Here is a 19,291-nt window from a genome sequence, read left to right as displayed (position 1 = left end):
CTCACACAACTCAGATCCCAGAAGCATGATGGTGAAGCTTAAAAGGTTCAAAAGCACTGAGAGTGAAGAGGAATGTAGATCAAACCACCCGCATTTCTATAGAAAAGAATTTTTCAGAAAAGCCAAACATGCCTACTGCATTTTCATTCTTGCTTAGTCATTTGTAGACAAGATGAAAATCTGAGTTACACACAGCTACACAGAAGGTGAGAGCGCTCAGGGAAATTTAAAAGAAAAGAAAACACACAGCACTCTTTGACACAAAGAAAGCCACTCTATTTAGTCTTCCACAGTAGGCTGTGTTATCAAAAAGCAAAGGCAGAACCAGAAAGACCAGCTATTCATTTTCTACGTTTACTTTGCTAGTACGATAAAATTGAATTACAGTATGCATCTAAAAATATGTACTGGTTAACTAACGACTGAAATCAATTCACAGAAAACAAAAGTGTGACCATGACCTGGATCAGTAGTAGCTACAACTGAACAGAGTTGAGGTTAATTTGGGCTGAGGCACTGGACAAGTGGTGAACAAGTGCCATTCACACAAGAACGAGTCAGTCAGCAGCCTGAAGGAGCCAAAGGCAAAGGAAACTTGGACAGTAGTCTTTCACAAGTTTGAGGTGTCACGTGCTATTCTTTCATTCATGGCTATGAACTGGCTCATGAGACTGTTCTTCATTTCCCTCTCATGCTCCTTTAACCTCTGCAAACAGGCGTCCATCTCTCTGATCTGGGCATCCGTCGCCAACACTGATGTGGAGACTTCCTCCATCACCGTGTGCTGTAAAACAAAGACATTGCAGCATGCAATTAGAAGACAGTGACACCCTTTCATCTGTCTGCTCAAAGTGAAACTATGGCCACCGGTCTTACAGTCGACCATCCCTTCAAATCTACTCTGGTGAATAGAACAAACTCCAGCAATAAAACAGCCTCCTGATAAGGACAGAATATTGAATAAGTGATACTGATCCTTATGCAGATTTCCTACAGATTAGATAAAGAACTGGAGACCCAAATACTGGCCAGAGGTCAGTTTAAATGCATGCAGGAATCTGATGGCATTCTTTTAAAAGCTAGCTTATCTGACAGAGTGGATCCAACTGTGAAAATTTGTGTTCAAAGACAATGTGTGTGCAACAATGAAGCCCACCTACACCTAAATACTAAGAACATCCAAGGGCATGCCGATCAATTTCAGAAAGTCCTTTCCACTAAACCCCAACATCAAAAGTATATGGGATAATAATAAACACCTCTGCATGGTCTTTGCTGATAATTTGAAAACTGAAGAATAGCCATGAACGCTTGGGCTTTGTTGTAGGTTTTCAATGTGCACAGAAAAAATGATGTAGCTCCCACAGACCTCACTACCTGCTGTAAAAGGCTTGAGCTACTCTGTGGAGCCAGACCTGTATAGAGAATATAAACAGAGTAAAGTGTAACTGGACCAAAACCTCCTGTGCAGTAGTGTGTTTAAACCAGTCTATGTGATATCTGCACCTCACGACCAATTCACATACTATTTATACTATTTTAGTGATTTTTACTGGAATCTAAATGCACTGGTCTCCATAGAAGTTCAAACGTCAAACAAGCTTGTTGTTTCAGTGTGCTCAAGGCTACAAATAAAGACATTCAACAGAATGGTTCAGACATTTTTTAGAGTGCAGTTTAAAGTTTTTTTTCCCCCCATTCTTAAAAAATAAAAATTAACAATTCGGTTTAGAAGTACTGAACTTCGAGGACAGAAACTAAGTATTGACCCTGTTGCACTAGAATCGATCTGATACCGATACCAGCGCTTGATTGATAGCATCTAGCACCGCCCCTGCAAACTTGCAACAGAATCAAACTCACGGGGCTGATTGTGTGCACGTGTTCTGGTGGGCTGTACTGGTCCTCGTCGTCATCCACCTCCGCTGGGCCCAGGTGCTTGTTGAGCCCTCTGTCGTCCACTTCGTCCCTGACTGCACTTCGGTGCGGAGGTGGGCGTGGCGGGTGTAGGTGCTGGGGATGGCGCTTCACCGGGTTCCCCCCCCTGGGCATTTCGAAGATCACGTCGCTGTCTACGTATCAGCTAGACGACGCGCTCGGTCCCGCAGCGGGTCTTCTGCTCGTGGTACAGTGACCCGCGGACGACCCTCTCCGCCAGCAGCTGTTTATCCGCCGGTAAACCGCGGAGTTCTCGCCGTGCCCGCGATCAAGTTGCGGATCCTTAGCAGTCTTCGGATTTCGTTCTCCTGCCAGTTGTGCATCCTGGGGTTGCGTTCAATTACCCCAACAACACGTCTCAACTTACTAAAAAACAAAAACAAACAAACAAAAATCACACAAACACCGTTTTAAAAAGATGCATTTATTTATTTATTTAATCTTTGCACCCCGTGCGTCATACAGCTCCGCCGGAAGACGACGTGCAAATAGAGGATTATTTGTCTCCCACCCCCTCATCCCCCCTTTTAAACTCCTGATACCGTCATCCACGTCACGCCAGTCACTCTCAACCCTAGTAAACACACTAAAAACACCGATAAACAGCCAAAAATTGCGAAAACAAATAGTCATTTACAAATCTCACCTTCTAGCCAAGTTATCACAGATATGTAGTCTTATTCGTATTTATTGGATTCTATTATTGTTCTTTAATTTATGTTTAGTTTGCTGAGGGTGCTTCCTTATTTCATGTTTGTTTTTATCGTTAAAAAAAAAGGTTTGTTTTAGTTTCGGTTTAATTAGTTTCCCTCTTGGTTTAAGTCTAATTATTATTGTATGGAGGGCATGTGTCAGAGGCTAGAGTTAGGAAACTTAGTACAGGTATTAGAATAAAAACAACTTTTGGAAAGCGGTTCACTCAAATTGTGTCATAGTATTGTAGACATTCAGAGTCTCCAACAGTCTCTCAACACCTCATGACTCAAGTTTTAATACTTTATTTTTATACTAAACTAACAGATACTAAAACTAGGGATATTTTCTTCACAGCTTTACTTTATTTAATTATTGTAGTGCACAAAATTGCTTCAGTTAGTTTTAATTGCTCTCAAAAGTCATTTAAAAAATATTACACACAACAACACACAAACTAAAATATTTCTTCACATCTAGTTTAATTTACTTTTATTTAACTATAACATGTTCGCCTAATGGATTTTATGTTGCTAAGCAAAGGACATCCCAGTATCACATATTGTTTATGATATGTATTCTGATTGTGCTCTGACTCTGAATGAAAGAAGTCAAAGTCTAACTCTCCGTCTAAACAACACTGGAAAGGTTCAATAAAACCTAACAATGATGAGCACATATATCATCCAATCAGAGCAGGTCTGTCTGCAGGTGTATGGTAACACATGGCACACCTACTTGGTGTAAATAGTTGCATTTTAAGTTTAGGCATGTTATTTAATGTGCTTTTAAGGCAAGTCTTATGTTACAGCAATGCTTGGGCTAAAACAGGTTCGTGATAAAGTGAAGGGTTGTATTGTGTAATCCACTGTACTGTAGATGGACCTTTGTGAACCAATCGGTTAACAGATCAGGTACTGCCCCAAGGCAAAAAAGTAAATATAGGACAACAGGCTTGGACATCATGCAAATGCAGAACCAGATAACTTGACAGCCCCCCCCCCCAAAAAAATAAATAAATAAAATCAAGGCGGGAGCAGTATTACAGCACAGCTGCTGCAGTCGCTCTGCACTGCCCGGTTCCAAATCATTCCTTCAAAATAACAAACCTTCAGGATAAGGGAACGGAGTCTTTTCCTGAAATGATCCCTTCATTTCTCAGATTAGTTATGAGCTCTCGGTCAGTTATGAGTGACAGTGAGGGTTAAACTAACCAAGTGTGTGATTCAAGTCAGTAGTTTTTTCTTAGCTATACTCATCCTACAGAGGGCAGTCTTTGTCCCTGAGCCTACGGCTAATGTAGCCAGAGGTTAATAGAAGATGGGCTCATTTCCCTACTTTACATTTAAAAAGTCTTCTTTTGTTTGAACAAACTTTAAATGTTAGAGTTGCCTGTATCAGATGAGAGTGTCGAAGCTCTCTGCTGCAGCTTTAGAACATCAAGAACTATAAAGTGTTTGCCATATTTATCTGACCAGCAGCACTTAAGGGAGCCGGGATAAACAGAAGACACTTTTTTTTTAACCTTATTTCAGTTCAGTGTGATTAATGCAGCCAGAGTGCTAGCCAAACACTAAACCATTAAGCTTCATTTTGTTTGTAGGACACAGGAAAACAAGACTTTGCACGTCTAACTGCACACCATCAGGACATCCAGACGTCAGCGCTATACTGACTCATCTCTTTCCTGTGAACCGAAGGTTGCTGCATGTTCACACGAGAGGTGTTAAGCCATGTAACACGAAGTCGTGTTTGTTGCTCACATTTACTAAATCCATTTTGTCTGTCATTTCTGGAGTGAAATCAAATTTCCAAGCGTAATGTGCAGTGCATTATCTGCCTCAACAGCAGCTCAGACAATTAAAGTTCCTTGAATATCACCTTAGTAGTTTATAATAAGAAGAAATGTGGACTGAGACACTTGACAGCTGTCAGACAGTCGGTGGTCTGATGAGGCAGAAAGTGCAGGGAACTAGGTAGCACTCCAAGATCTCATGATTTTTCTTGTAGTTTCATCAACTGATTATTTCAGTCACGGTTGTGAGCTGACATTATAAGGCATTTTCCTGTTATGGTCCATTGACCTCTGCAGATGGATGTCCTCCAGCACCTGTGTGCAGTTGCAGGAGGACTTTTCTCCAAGCTAGGTGACCGTCACTGACACTAGCTTCATCATTGTTGTTTTCCTTTTCTTTGTTCAAAATGCAGCGTGTCATTAATGGGACAATGACACATTTTCTGCAGTTCGTCTCTTTAAATCATAGAGATAATGGGATCTCCATGTCTTTAGGTCCATAATTTGTTTGACAGAGACTATTTTTGATAATTTTGCCTCTATACACCTATCAAAATGATCAAACATTACTTGGGCAAAATTACAAACTTTTAAATATAAGGGTTACTTTTTTAATACTTGGATGAAATTCCTTTGCAGTCAGTAACTGCCTGATGCCTGGAACCCACGAACATCACCGAATGCTGTGTTTTTTCCTTTGAGATATTCTGCCAGGCTTTTGCTGCAGCTGTCTTCAGCTGCTACTTGTTTGTGGTTCTCTCTGCACTCAGCTTTGTATTTAATAACTGAAAAGCTGCTCTGCTAGGTTGACAACCATTCATACTCACATTTACACCTACGGCTAATTTAGAATCACCAGTTCACCTAACCGCACTAACTGCATGTCTTTGAACTGCTGTAAGGACCTTCCTTTGTGCTACCCATAACTTTATTTACAATCTTTAAAAAAAACATTTGCTTAGATGATCAATGTGAAAATTGCTGCATGTTTAGTTTCTACACACAAAGCTGTTTATGGTTGTATTAGCAAAAAAAAAAAGTAAGCAATAAGAAAATGATCTAACTAAACTTCACCCCTGATGGAAGGATTTCATGATGTTGGGTTTCTAAGACCAGGGTCAACTTTTGAGTTGTGGGCTCACCTTATGATTGACCTTTCTCCCTCACTGGATAAGAGGTGGCGAGCTCAAACCCTAACAAAATTCCAGAGTCTCAGTACAGAGAGCAGTATGCACAAATTTTGGGGCACAACTACTGCAGTTATTTCACCTAACACTGGATGGCGCCATGCTGGTCCGACACGCGAATGTATGTCGTAGGAAAACACAAATTACATTTCACTAGTTCCGCAAAGAGAAAACAGGCAATGCAGCGCAACATCTGACATCAACCAGCGAGCAACCGTGCGGCTAGCGTAACCCAAAATCAGGCTCATCTTCGCCCGTCTCAACGCGAGCAGCGGGACGACGCCTTGACACAAGATATGAGGAGAGGGTGAATGAGCTGACTGGTAGAAAGCTCACCTGTTTGTGCTGTGGTGGTGGTGATGATGGAGAACATCGAGGAGCTCTCGCCCCTTCGCATCACCCCTACAGTCCGTGCTCTGAGCTCCGCGCTGCGGGGGAAGCGTGAAGATGTCCACGGTTCCAGCCGTGTAAACGGTGACAGGGTATTCCCTGAACCAGAGAAGCTTTGGTTTAAGGAGAGCAGCGCTAAAAATCTACGAAACAGGGACTTCTTGTCGCCGACCACGATGCTTAACACGCTGTACGCCGACGGACAGGTTGGTTTGACTGATACCTGTTGGATATATTAGCCTCTGCGTGACTCCATGCTGTTTTATGTTATTTCAACATAGCGCTAAATAGCATCTAAGCCGCTCAATGCGCTTTCTGAACACGCTTCTTAAATCTAGTCAAACCGGACGCTGTCACCAGACAGCGGGAATACCGCTGCTTAAACACATTGAAGTTCCGATAAACAGCTCTTCATTTTATTCTTCCGCTAAGCGGTGTAGTTCCTCGGCACTAGTGTGTTTATGTTAGTGCTAGTTCGTTTCGCGCAGTAATACAGTGATATTAAAAACGAATAAAGGTGTTTTCAGCTGTTTCGAACGTGACTCGACCAATAGGAGCGAGGGACCGAACTGTCTGCTTTAAAGTGCTCAGGTGATTCCGACTGCCCGTGAATGCCACACGGTGTCATAAATAACACCTAAATTCACAAAACAGTAGGTACATCTGAATGATACTAAGAGGGCCTGGTACCGTGGATTGATCAGGTTGCTGACTTTGCTCCAACATCATCATCGACCAGGCACTAACAGCCAGCAGTAATTATTAACCCATGACTGACACATACAATATAGGTCAGATAGACAGAAAGGCCAAGCTGGCTGTGCTGCAACTTGCGTTACACAGAGCACAAAAAGACCCCGTTTAAAGCTTGTTCTCTTCAGCCATAAAATATGACAATGCAAAGATTAAAAAAGAAACACATTAGTACATATTTGTTTATATCCTTGTGCATGTGTTATGTTCCACAATGCACTCGTTTTGTTTACAGTGTAGAGATGCACTGGCATTGATTTCTAAAGCAGACTCCATTATCTAATGTTTTTTTCAATTCAATTCAATTCTTTATTTATTTGTCACATGTAGTTATAACTAGTACAACACAAGTACTCCCCCCCCGACTGTGCATCTTACTAAACTTATAATAAAAAAAAATATCTATATAAAAGTATAAAAATGTATAATATCGTGCAAAATATTACGCTGTAATAGTTAAGAGCTATAGTGTACATATAAATTCAAATTCAAATTCAAATTTTATTTGTCACGTACACAGTCATACACAGTACGATATGTAGTGAAATGCTTGGACAACTGCTCGTGACCTAAAGAAAACAAAAAAGGAAAAGGCTATGAATAAGATAGGAAATAAATATGAAAAATTAAAAAGGGTAAATTTAACTAGGAAGGAATAGAATATAAATTAAGGTTAAAAATGAAATAACTGTACAACACAAATTAGAATGAAGGGTAAATTTAACTGGGAAGAATAAGATAAAGATAAATATATAAATTAAAGTTGAAAATAAAATAACTGTACAACAAAATACACAATATAGAACTATATAAGAATGTATGAAGAAATCTAAATCTAAATAAATATATACACAATAACAGCAGCTGTACAAGTATTAACCGGAAATGAAGAATATAGTGACCAGTGTTGTGCAAAACCAAAGTCCAGAAAGTCCAGTGTGTGTGTAAGAACCATATGTGTGGGTCAGTACTGTGTGGTGGTGTGATTGAGAGACCGTATCGCCTGCGGGAAGAAGCTCCTCCTCAGTCTCTCTGTGTTGGTCTTCAGGGAGCGGAATCGCTTTCCTGACCTCAACAGAGAGAACAGTCTGTTGTTGGGATGGCTGAGGTCCTTCACGATCTTCCTGGCCTTGGTCCAGCACCGCCTGCTGTAGATTGAGTGCAGGTCAGGGAGCTCGGAGCGGATGGTGCGCTCAGCTGACCGCACAACCCTCTGTAGAGCTCGTCTGTCCTGCATGGTGCTGTTCCCGAACCAGGTTAAGATGTTTCCCGCCAGGATGCTCTCTATGGTGCACGAGTAAAAGTTCCTGAGCACCTTGGAGGGCAGTTGGAAGTCTCTCAAGCGTCTGAGGTGGTAGAGACGCTGTCGGGCCTTTTTCACCACGGTGTTGATGTGACAGGACCATGACAGGTCCTGCGTGATGTGAACTCCGAGGTATTTGAAGCTGTCCACTCTCTCCACTGGGCACTCGTTGATGACGGGGGTCTGGTAGTTCCTCTCCTGCTTAGTGCTGAAGTCCACTATCAGCTCCTTTGTCTTACTGACGTTTAGAAGGAGGTTGTTCCTCTGGCACCAGTTCTCCAGATTCCTAATCTCCTTCAGGTAGGCCGTCTCGTTGTTATCAGAGATCAGGCCCACCACGACGGTGTCGTCAGCAAACTTGATGATGGTGGTGGAGCTGGTAGTGGCCACACAGTCATATGTGTACAAAGAGTACAGCAGGGGGCTCAGAACACACCCCTGGGGGGCTCCAGTGCTGAGAGTGGTGGAGGCTGAGACATGTCCGCCCATCCTTACTGCCTGTGGTCTGCCAGTTAGGAAGTTGGAGATCCACTGACACATAGATGAGCTGAGTCCCAGATGCTCCAGCTTGGTGGTGAGTGTGGAGGGAATTATGGTGTTAAATGCAGAGCTGTAGTCTATGAAGAGCATTTTAACATTTACATAAATATTTACATAAATACAGATGTAAATGATAAAATACAAATAAAAATAAGGATAAAACTCAAAAGAAAATTATATACGGTGTATGGAATTGTCCATCATGTTGTCCGATTTGTGTTTTGATTGAGGAGTCTCACTGTTTGTGGGTAAAAACTCCTCCTGAACCTTTCAGTTCTTGTTTTCAGGCTACAGAGGCGTTTCCCTGACCTCAGTGGCCTGAACAGTTTGTAAGCGGGATGGCTGGAGTCGTTAGTGATCCTGATGGCCCGGGATCTGCACCTTTCAGCGTAGATGTCCTGCAGTGTTGGTAAAGATGTTCCCATAGTGCGTTCAGCTGTGCGCACGACCCTCTGCAGGGCTTTCTGTTGCTGTACTGTGCAGTTCCCGTACCACACCGTGATGTTATTACACAGGATGCTCTCAATGGTGTAGAATCTCCTCTGGATGTTCTTGGAGATCTTAAACCTCTTTAAACGCCTCAGATGATAGAGGCGCTGTCTGCCTTTGCTGATGAGGAAGTCCGTATGTGTGTTCCAATTAAGGTCCTCGTTGATATAAACACCGAGGTATTTCCACTGAGACATACTGAGAATGGTGTGCATTTTTTTTTATTTGCAAAAATGTGTGTAGAACAAATAAAACATGAAGCACTTTTCAAAACAATGTTACAAAGTGCTTAGCAATAATAAAAGCAACAAATATGAGAAGTTGGAGTTAAGCATGACTACAGTGGGAATTTAAAAACAATTAAAAATTGAAAAGATTAAGGAAAAACAAACATTTATACACATTTGGGTCTTAAAAATGAAAAAGATTCCGCATTAGCAGTTATAGAAAGCGGATGATAAACATGTGCTTTAAGAGATTTAAAAGAGGTTACAAAATTAGCCTGGATGAGATGCTCAGGCAGGGAAATCCAAAGTTGTGAGACCTGGACTGCAAAGCCTCGATCTTTAGTGACTAAACAAGCTTTACAGACTACTAACAAGAATATGCTTTGTTAGTGGGCAGCAGCCATACTCATTTAAAATAACATCTCATAGATATAGGCAGGGGACAGACTATGTAGGGGTTTAAAGTCCAGGAATAAAATGTTAAAATTAATTTTTAAAGCTAACAGGTAGCCAAAGAATGATTGCAAGGACTGGTGCCTGTCAGCAGGATTTTGAATTAATTGATTTTTGATATCTGTCTAAGCTGAATGAAGAAGGATTGCATGACATTAGACTCAAATTAGAGGTCAGAGTCATAAAATACCCCCCAAGTTGCAAACCTCTTTGCAAATATTCTTTAATACAATGCTAATGCTAGGGGAGGATTGTGTGATTATAACTGCGTGAATGTGTCATGTATCAGACAACCATTAATACTTATAAAAACAATAAAAACGCCCTTCATACATTATACTTTTCTTATTGCTTGTATGTGACATCCTATATCTATTTTTACATCCTCCCAGGTCCCTCCAGCAGTGATGTCCAGAGTGCTGTCCCTTCGTGGTAGTGGGGTTCTCCCTGTGGCTGGTGGGGAGGTGATGGGTGAAGGTCTAAGGGTACGGGTGGATCGGGCTGCCACATTCAGGGCCGTTCTGGCGGGTGGAGCTGCAGAGTACCTGAAGCCCTTGAGTCAGAGGCAGGGCTGTGTGGTGCTCAACTGCCCCGCACTGCACCCTAAGTCCAACACACCCAGTCCTGACACAATGAGTTTAGGCCAGCTGAGGACTGTTCTTCTGGCTGACCACATGGGGGCACTGCTGAGAAGACAGGGGTGAGTCTGGTTTAATGGACCTGGACCTTGTAAACCTTGACAGAAATGTCGGGCTTTTAAAGTCCTCTTGGTTTTAATTTTTCTCTCATTCAAAATGAATTAATAACACAGTCATCATAACACTGGAAAATTCCCTAAATTAACTGTTTTCTGCTTCCCAAATGTGACAATTAGCTGATTTTTCTCTTTTTTGCATTAGTGGACATTTGAAAGATTTTACCATTGGCTTCTTGATAATCTATAGACTAATCAATTAACCATCAATGGATGCAACTGTTAATTAATCCCTTTCCCTGTCTTAGATATGCCGTGTCCTTCTGCCCAACACTTCCTGAAGACAGCGACATCATCAGTTTCCTCCGAGCTCTGGGAATCGATTGGCCGACAGCCCCGGGTAATTGGACGAATGAAGAGCGGGAGGAGAAGATTCAGGACTCGCTAGAGAAGTCTCAATACAGAGAGAGGGAAATGGAGAGAGGCAGGAGAGCTAGCGGAGGGGGAGGGAGGAAAGCAGAGGAGGGAGAGAACGAAGGAGCACTCAGGATCAACCTGAAGCAAGTTTTTCAAGAGGAGGGGCTGCCGGGATACGACCCCAGCCTTGGCACCTGCACGGGTGAGTCTGAGTGCTTTCCCCCATTGTTCCCTTGCTTACCACAGGCCTTCATTTACACCTCATCATGAAGAATGATCAGTTTATCCAAATCTAGGACAAATATTTTTCATCAGTTGTTGCTTTTTGTGTCAAGGTCTAGAAATCTCTATATCTCATCTTCCTGCTTGTCCAAAAAAAAAAATTAAAATGAAACTGGCAGTTTTCTCTTTACTGAAGCTAATTGCAGTCCACTCAAATAAATCAAGCTCTGTTTTATTTTTATCTGAGGATTTGTGCCAGAATTGCTTCTTGCTGAGCCAGTGACCTCAAACTTCATGTTTCCAGTTTGGTTGCCAGGAGGCTCCGGCAAGCTTCTCACCTGGCCAAGAATAACTTGCGGCACTCATAATTATAACATTCCCGTTTAATTAGTGAGCTTAGAAGACTGTTTTATGTTTACGTTAAGCTAAGCCAACTTTCTCCTGTGTGTGTGTGTGTGTCTGAGGGGTACCTACTTATTCCAAGAAAGCCAGCAAGCTTAGTTCCCAAAGTAATAAAACTGCATTGATGCAGCTTAGCTTAGATAAAAGATGAGTGAGATAACAGAGATTTCATATCAGAATCAGAATCAGAAAGGGTTTTATTGCCAAATGTTGAGCGGGTTTACAACATTAGGAAATTGCTGCGGTGCTTCAGTGCAAACATACTGTTATAAATACTGTTATAAATTAAGCTTAAATAGACATGAAAATAAAAATGAGAATAAGAATTAAAAGTGCTAAGTAGATAGATAGATAGATATATACATGATATATACATGAGTGCAGGTGGTGATCAGTGCCAAACATGGAATGATGCAGTGAACACAGCGTAGGGTCATGTGTTAGTGGTGGGAACAGTCATACGGTTATTGTTCATGTGTCCAACAGCAGAGGGGAAGAAACTGTTCTTATGGCGAGAGGTTCTGGTGCGAATGGACTGAGGGGAGCAGGGGAGCAGGTCAAACAGACTGTGTCCAGGGTATATTGTATAATAACAGCTGACAGACTGTTGTCCTGTTTTAGTTAACAGAGACGGCGTTTCCCAATTGGCACAACTGGACCTATCCACAGCTGACTGCACAGTGAGACAAACACACTCCATGTCTTTGTTTTTAATATAAAATTATTAATAAAAAACAAAATAAAACGGGCAGACAAAGCACTGATTTTAATTTTGTCACTGCCTCTTTCATAGGCAGCCATGGTAACAGCGTTACATGTGACTTCCTGTCAAGATGAGTTCCGCCAGCAGCAGATAGCAATGCTGTGGAGAGCCAGCGGAGCCAAACACACACAGGTAGCTGCACACACACACACACACACACTGCAGTGATGAAGGGTTCCTATTTTTACCTGTTCTGCTTTCTGTTTCTGCAGAGGCATCTTGTTTGTGGGCCTGTGAAGACTCCTGGTTCACACCTGACTGCTGCACAGTACTTGCAGTAAGACACATCAGTTCCTCTGTCTGTGCTGCCTCTTTTTTTTTTTTTTTTTTTTATCCTTTGTCCTCTCTCATCCTTTTTGTGACATACTCATGTCATTTCTGTTACTCCTCCACACACCCTGCCCAGATCCCCACCAGATGTGTTTGTTTTCACCAATAACACTCTTACCATCATCTTCCCTGCACCGTAACGTTGCAGATGTGATGAATAAGACGCTGTTGATGTTTTTCTTCGTCTGCGTGTAATTGTGGTGTATTTTTAGCTCGGTTCCCTGTATTAATGAGCCTTCTATTCTTCCTTCTCTCCTCCAGGTTGAGAAGAGGTCAGATGAAAGAGGCCTCCGAGATGAAGTATGGAGATCAAGTAGAAGGTGTGTGTGTTTATGCGCATTCTCATTGTGCATATAGACTGTAAGTAAACTGAATTAACTGAAGACAAGTGCTTCCTCCTCTTGAAGGTCAGACGTGGGAGGACATCATCAAGGTCATGACCTCTGCTACAGTCAGATTCGAGCTGCTGTCGACTGTCCACACTAGTCCTGTGAGTCATCAGTACAGCACTGTTCCCTTTCAAGCAGCCATGCTCTAACGCGCTAAGTCAGACTGACTGACAGCCATATGTTTAGGTGACGCTGGACGTCAAGAGGGAAGGCGGTGTGTCGACCAAGGGGCCCAGAGGAGGAGTGTTTGTGATGTATAACTGCGCCCGATTGCACACTCTGTTCGACAGCTACGAGAGAGGAGTGGAGAAAGGTGAGAGCTGTGCTTTTCTGTAAATAAATGTTCCCGTAATTCAGATCATTGTGGCCAATGATTGCAGTCTTCCTTTAACCTCACCCAGTCTGAAGAGAAAGAGAGACTTATTAAAAGCCAGAACGAGTTTTATTTATAGTTCAGCGGGACTGTGATGTTTTGTTGCATAAATAAATCAGAAATCGATATTGCTCAGTGGGTGGATAATGTTGCATGTGGAGCATTTTATTTCTGTCACAGTTATAAGAAAGCAAGGTTAGCTGCTTTAGGGTGGTATCCAAGGACATGCAAAACACAAAATGTTGTTATGAATATTAAGAAGCCAGAACAAAACAGAACAAAAACAATCATAAAAAATAATAGCAAAGAAAAAAAAGCAAGTCAGACAAAAAAGTGCTTTACACACGTGTGTCAATCAGATCTTAAAATCCATGAGAAACCAAGATATGAGTGATGTCATCTGATAAATCTGGAAAATCCAGCTCAAAGCTTAGGTAGGGCTAAGCTTTGAGCTGGATCAAATTGTGCTGGAATTGTTTCTATTCTGCATGTGAACTCCATGTTAAGATGTGGTTTGAAAAAAGGGAACAACAATGATGATTTTCAGGTGTGTTGCTGAAGAAGAAGGTGGGTCAGCTGTTCTAAGGGGTGACACCTTGGCAACACAGTGGTTCTGGGCCCATCTCAAGAGTTTGGCTTCCTGGTTGAATAAAGGTTAAAAACAAACTAGCAGGGAATAAGGATGCTGACATTGGATGATTTGAAGTGCCATCATTTTAAACAGAATTTTATATGTGGCCTAAAACTGATCCTTGTGGTACACCAAAGGTAATATGAGTTTTAGATGAAGAGTAAATGCCTGTGATGACTGGGAGAGTTATTTCTAAAAGATGAGAATAAACCTAAATAAGTGCACAGTCCTTGATATGCAGGGTCCAAAAGAATGAAAGCTTTCATCCACAGCTAAATGAAGGGATACTTGGCTTATTGCTTGGTCTCTTGGGTTCAATCAATATGTCTATAATGTTGAACATGTAATGTAAAATCTATCACAATGTTTCTACATTTAGTTTTCCTGACTCTTTATCTGCAGGTCTTTACCCAGAAATCCCAGAGGACTCCCAGCTGGACTTCTCTGCTCTGAAAGAAGAGGTGCCACTTTAGTGTCTTCTATGATATGCTGTTCTCTACAATTTGATTATATTTCTTAATTTTAATTATATTAGAAACTGTAACTTCTAAATTTTAGTAATGCAGTGTTAATCCTACAGCGCTACCATGTGACTGTGTTTTAACTGACAGGGTGAATGGCTTCTCCTGTTCAATTACCTCATTCCATTCTCGGAGCTGCTTGAACAATCGGGACAGGCTCTGGATAGCGAAGGGGGTGGAGCCAGAGTGAACATAAAAACTGAACAGGTAAGAGCAATAACAGAAAAGGTGGATACGTCCGCTGTTGCAGATGTTTATATAACTCATACACATGTTTGTGTTCCTCAGATCTGTAAATTTCTCGTGTCGCTCAGTAAAGACTTTAGCTCCTACTACAACCGGGTCCACGTACTGGGGGTAAGGATGTACTCATATATGTATGTGTGTACTTACAGAGGGGACTGTGTACAAATTAACTGGATTATATTATACATATTGTCCCACAAGAAGTAGATTTTATATTTGTCTGTATACATACACTTAATCATTTTCTGAATTATATATTACCACAGCAAATATGCTTACAGTAGGGTTTTCTGATTATGTGTGAATGCTGCAAAATCTATTTGCTTATGCGTTTATGTGATTTTTCTTGTGTGTTTGTGTGTTCCCTTTCTTCTTATACACTACATTTAAATATAGTTGTGGTCAGAAGATTGCATAGACTCATTCGTTAATGCAGACCTTCCCAAAGCGTGGGAAGGTCTGCAAAGCAGGAGATGAAGCTGAATAGCTGAATATGTTTCCAAACCAACTTCATTCTAAGCCAAAAACTAGAAAATATAGTGAAGCATATCTTCCCTTTGGCTTCACCTGCACAAGTGCCGAGGTAGGTCTTCCCTGCAGAATTGGTTTTCCCTTTGTTGGGAGCAGCTGGGCTGTTCAAATCACGGACAAACAATTTTCTTGATTTTTAGTTCACAAACACTTGTTGTAATGACTAACTAGGGGTGACATTTTGGAGATGTTAGCTCTTTATACAGTAAGGTTACAGCGGGATACAAATAATATCAGGCTGATCCTGCCAAAATTTGTTTCCCCGGTTCAAATCACGGACAAACAGTATCCCACATTTGTTCATGTTTTTAAACCCATTTTGCACAGAGAGGCATTTTTTTTGAAAAATGTATTGATAGCAATGTTGAATATTATTACACAGGAAAAAACAACTACACATAAAATAATCCCACCGTGACGCCTCTGCCTTTCTAAACGGAGGGACAGTAACTGTGTGTGTATATGTAAGCGTGTAAAATCTGCAGATGGTCAGATTAACAGTATTTTGTCTCTATCTGCTATTTTGCATTTCATCTCATGTAAACAATAACGTGGTGCACAGCCTGACATGAAAAAAGGCACATACCTTTGACGTTGCGTGACGAACTCTGTATTCCTCGTCCACACAGAAGCGCAAAAAAGGAGTTTTAAAAAATCTCCATTTTCGGTGATTTGAAACGCCGTTTACGTGTGGACGAAACAGCTGCGTTTTCAAAAATAACCGTGTAGGTGTGGACGTAGCGTAAAAGAGTTAGTAGTTTATTTTCTTACTACCTGTAATTTATTGCAGATTACTTGTATTTGCTTAATTGTTTACTAAATGTCTGAGGTGTGAAATAAACCGCAATGGAGCAAAATATGGGTGTGTGTGGTTGGAGGATGTGTTTGTGCATGCGTGCGTGCGTGAATGTGCGTGGGGTGGGGGGGCGAAAATGTTTGTTGTAAAACAAAGAGGGGCCTAGCAAAAAAACTTTGGGAACCACTGCGTTAATGCATGAACATCCTAGTACTTTGAGGCTTTTAATGATTTTTTTTTTTAACTGGTCTTTTTCCAGGGTGGAATAATTAATTTTCTGTAATTGTGTGGAGGATTAGAGAAAATCCAAGATAAATTCAAACTTATGTACCCTGTTCCTGTTTTCTTTTAAGTCATTAAAGATCTATGCTGTGCATTCATTACACTCTGGAAAAAGAACACGTCAAAGAAAGCCTGAAATTACCATGATATTCATGCCCATGATGAGCCACCTCTGACCACATCTGTAACAGACAGAAAAGAACTGAAGTTTATTTTGAAGCCAGCAGTTGTTTTATTGTTATTTTTGTTCCTCTGTATTTTCACTCCCTCACATACCCTTGCTATATTCTCAGTCTTTCTTCTTGTCTGTCTTGCTTGCAGGAGCCACTGCCTCATCTCTTCAACCAAATGTTTTGTCGTTTGTATCTGCTGAGAGCATTGAGAGAGCTCTACCACAGCGCTCTGGACACCCTTAACCTTCCCCCCATCAGGCAACTATAGCCCCGACATAATTCACCCACCCTTCACTGTTGGCTCTACCTCCCTGCCTTCCCTTACGCACACACCACATCCATGTGTATTGTGTGTGTCTAGCTGATACCTTTTTTGGCAATATTAAAACAAATTATGACATTTCACTTGCCCACTGTCCCGCTTCTGCATTTCCCTGTCAGTGTATTGTGACATATTCTAACTGTCTGGTTATTTCAATGAATAGTGTAACTACATTATATAAAGTGGATCCTGTTCTGTTTTTTTTTTTCTGGGCTGAAAGATTTTCTTGGACAATTTAAGCTGCTTGTATGCTGTAAAAGAAATATTTTGACATTTGGGTTGCTGCTTATTTGCTTTCTTACTGACTGATGAGAAATTCTTCCTTGTCTCAAGCTGTGTGCTTTTGTACTATCTCTTCACACACTTACAAATACAGCTACAGAAGTGCTGCATAATTACCTGTCAGCATTTCAGTTGTGTCAGTCTTCTGTACATAGAAAAAGGGGCGATGCCACTAACCAGCAGTCATTTACAGTGATGGCATGCCAATTGCTAGCTAGCCAGCAGCGGCAGCTTTTTTTCTGATGGACATGGTTTGCTGTTTCTTGGCGTATATGCCTGTTACAGTGTCATGTTTACTATTAGAAATTTTGGCAATATATGTGCGGTCAGAAGATTGCAAAATATAGCTGCTAGCAGTTCATGTTCTTTAACATAAAATGCATAACTTGCCGTTTTTGATTTAAGACTTAGCCAGTTAAATTCACTTTACAATACACACTACACTACACTAAACAAGTACTTAAGGTATATAGTATACTACACTATGATATACATAATATGCTACGCAAGACATATTGCTTGGCACCCTTTGGATGTATAGAAATTGGAAGATACTACAGCTAGTTAGTTTTCCTCAGCTAGTTAGTTAGCTAATTATCTTAACGCAACAAGTGAGAAAAGAGCGAGCCTGGCTCTAAATCAAGATAACAAAGTCCACCTATGAATTTTTAAAGTGTTCTAATTGGAACATTATAACCTGTTTGTTTCAGTACAAAAACTTGGCATTAAACTCAGTATTTGGAAGGGGTTGGATGGTTTCCTGGAAACCTCCAGTTGCCTGGAGACACGAGTAAGCTACTGGTGATATTAGTCTGTTGGGGTTTTGTTTTTTTTTTGTTTGTTTGTTGTTTATTTTAACTCTCAACGAGAAAGCAAGTAAGCACATTTCCCATAATGTCAGAATGTTTCTTTTAATTTTGGCTTTGTTACTACATGATGGAGAAAATGTCTTTCCCTTAAGCACAGCAGGCGTCAGGATCTAAATTAGATTGGCAGAGCTGGTATGCCCTTTTGAATTTGCTAACCATAAATTAAATGTATTTGTCCTTTTCACATAACAATCCCCAAATCTGAACTAGCCAGTAGCTTTAATTTATATTTGGTGCCAAGTTATAATTAAGGTGTTTGTCTCAACTGATCTGTATTAAGACTTGCCTTATTACTTATTACCCATCTACTCACTGTCACCAACAACAGTTAAATCCTCTTTAGAACACATGTAACTGTTTAGTCACTGCCTAAAGGAAGAAAATCAACTTTTATGAGTCTTCTCCAAATGTTAAATGCCCCCATTCATGGAAATCTACCACCTTGTATTTATCAACACTTAGAAATATTTATTGTCATAAAAAATAGAGAGAAATGTACAGAATATATATTCTTCATCTGAGTCTTAATCACTGTGTTCACATGATTATTATCCTGCTTGACAAATCACAGATGTTACTATGAAACAGCTGTTTCGGACAGTTATGGACAAACGTAATGCATCGTGTCACAATCTTAGGACATGCATGAAATGGCATGATAACAATATGTATGACTTTTATGCCAAAAATGCTATTTGTAAATTTTGGGAGTGAAATGATAAGGATCTAACATTGATCGTTCAGTTTTTATTGTTTGTGACCAACAAATGTGCCATAGCATTTTTTTTTTAATTCTATGATAGTACAGTCCAGTGTTATTGATCACAAATATCTGACAGATTTACTTTTCACTGCATGAAATGTTGTTTGACCCTGTAAATGTATGATTTAAAAAAGCAAACTTTTTCCGTTAGTTTATTTTCTTTAGAAAAGGGAATGAGACGTTTACAATGTGTTGTTTTTATTTTAGTAGCTGTCCTGTTAGCTGCTGCTGTAATTACCACAGTATTAAAGCAGAGGATCTGCAGAGAGACTGTCATGTTTTCCTCTTACACTCTACACTACTGCACTGCAACCATGTCTAAACAGAACGATGCTGACTTACATTAGCTTTATTTTTCTCTTGCTGCCATGTTTGCTGCCTCAGGCCCTAACACCTGACCTCGGTCACCCATCCTTCATTCTGTTCTCCGTCTTTTATGCCGACTCCCTCCTTATAGGCCCTGTTTGTTATTTTATTCAGGGCTATATTATACAGTGTAGTCGCACAAATAGTCCAA

The 19,291-nt window shown here is 40.8% G+C and overlaps 2 protein-coding genes across 2 annotated transcripts; one reads left to right on the top strand and one right to left on the bottom strand.

Moving 5' to 3' along the window:
- Positions 1 to 251: 251 nt before the first annotated feature.
- Positions 252 to 6,009, bottom strand: LOC146684312 (uncharacterized). Its single transcript, XM_085444621.1, has 4 exons — positions 5,950 to 6,009; positions 2,182 to 2,304; positions 1,864 to 2,080; positions 252 to 784 (listed from the first exon to the last, which is right to left on the bottom strand). Exons 2-4 carry the CDS (start codon positions 2,259 to 2,261, stop codon positions 611 to 613), a joined length of 471 nt encoding a protein of 156 aa, XP_085300747.1. The 5' UTR covers positions 2,262 to 2,304; positions 5,950 to 6,009; the 3' UTR covers positions 252 to 610.
- Positions 5,973 to 19,044, top strand: dalrd3 (DALR anticodon binding domain containing 3). Its single transcript, XM_085444489.1, has 13 exons — positions 5,973 to 6,209; positions 10,161 to 10,468; positions 10,771 to 11,081; positions 12,125 to 12,183; positions 12,297 to 12,398; positions 12,479 to 12,543; positions 12,858 to 12,916; positions 13,004 to 13,086; positions 13,172 to 13,298; positions 14,392 to 14,450; positions 14,601 to 14,717; positions 14,799 to 14,867; positions 16,687 to 19,044. Exons 1-13 carry the CDS (start codon positions 5,973 to 5,975, stop codon positions 16,804 to 16,806), a joined length of 1,716 nt encoding a protein of 571 aa, XP_085300615.1. The 3' UTR covers positions 16,807 to 19,044.
- The last annotated feature ends 247 nt before the right edge of the window (positions 19,045 to 19,291 follow it).

Source organism: Copadichromis virginalis, linkage group LG20 (genome assembly GCF_057382275.1).
Source record: "Copadichromis virginalis isolate Kocher_CV1m ecotype Utaka linkage group LG20, C_Virginalis_male_GT1.1, whole genome shotgun sequence".
Taxonomy (NCBI): Eukaryota; Metazoa; Chordata; class Actinopteri; order Cichliformes; family Cichlidae; genus Copadichromis; species Copadichromis virginalis.
Note: the sequence above shows the minus strand (reverse complement) of the source record. Positions and strands in the feature narration are given on the sequence as shown.

Bases quoted from the DNA above. Each gene is read 5' to 3' on its own strand.
- LOC146684312 (XM_085444621.1), bottom strand. From the start codon at position 2,261: ATGCACAACTGGCAGGAGAACGAAATCCGAAGACTGCTAAGGATCCGC. The intron at 2,081-2,181 runs GTTTACCGGCGG...GTCGTCTAGCTG, and splicing joins GGCACGGCGAGAACTCCGCG to ATACGTAGACAGCGACGTGA. The intron at 785-1,863 runs GTGAGTTTGATT...TTTGTTTTACAG, and splicing joins ACGTGCACACAATCAGCCCC to CACACGGTGATGGAGGAAGT.
- dalrd3 (XM_085444489.1), top strand. From the start codon at position 5,973: ATGATGGAGAACATCGAGGAGCTCTCGCCCCTTCGCATCACCCCTACA. The intron at 12,399-12,478 runs GTAGCTGCACAC...CTGTTTCTGCAG, and splicing joins GCGGAGCCAAACACACACAG to AGGCATCTTGTTTGTGGGCC. The intron at 12,544-12,857 runs GTAAGACACATC...TCTCTCCTCCAG, and splicing joins ACTGCTGCACAGTACTTGCA to GTTGAGAAGAGGTCAGATGA.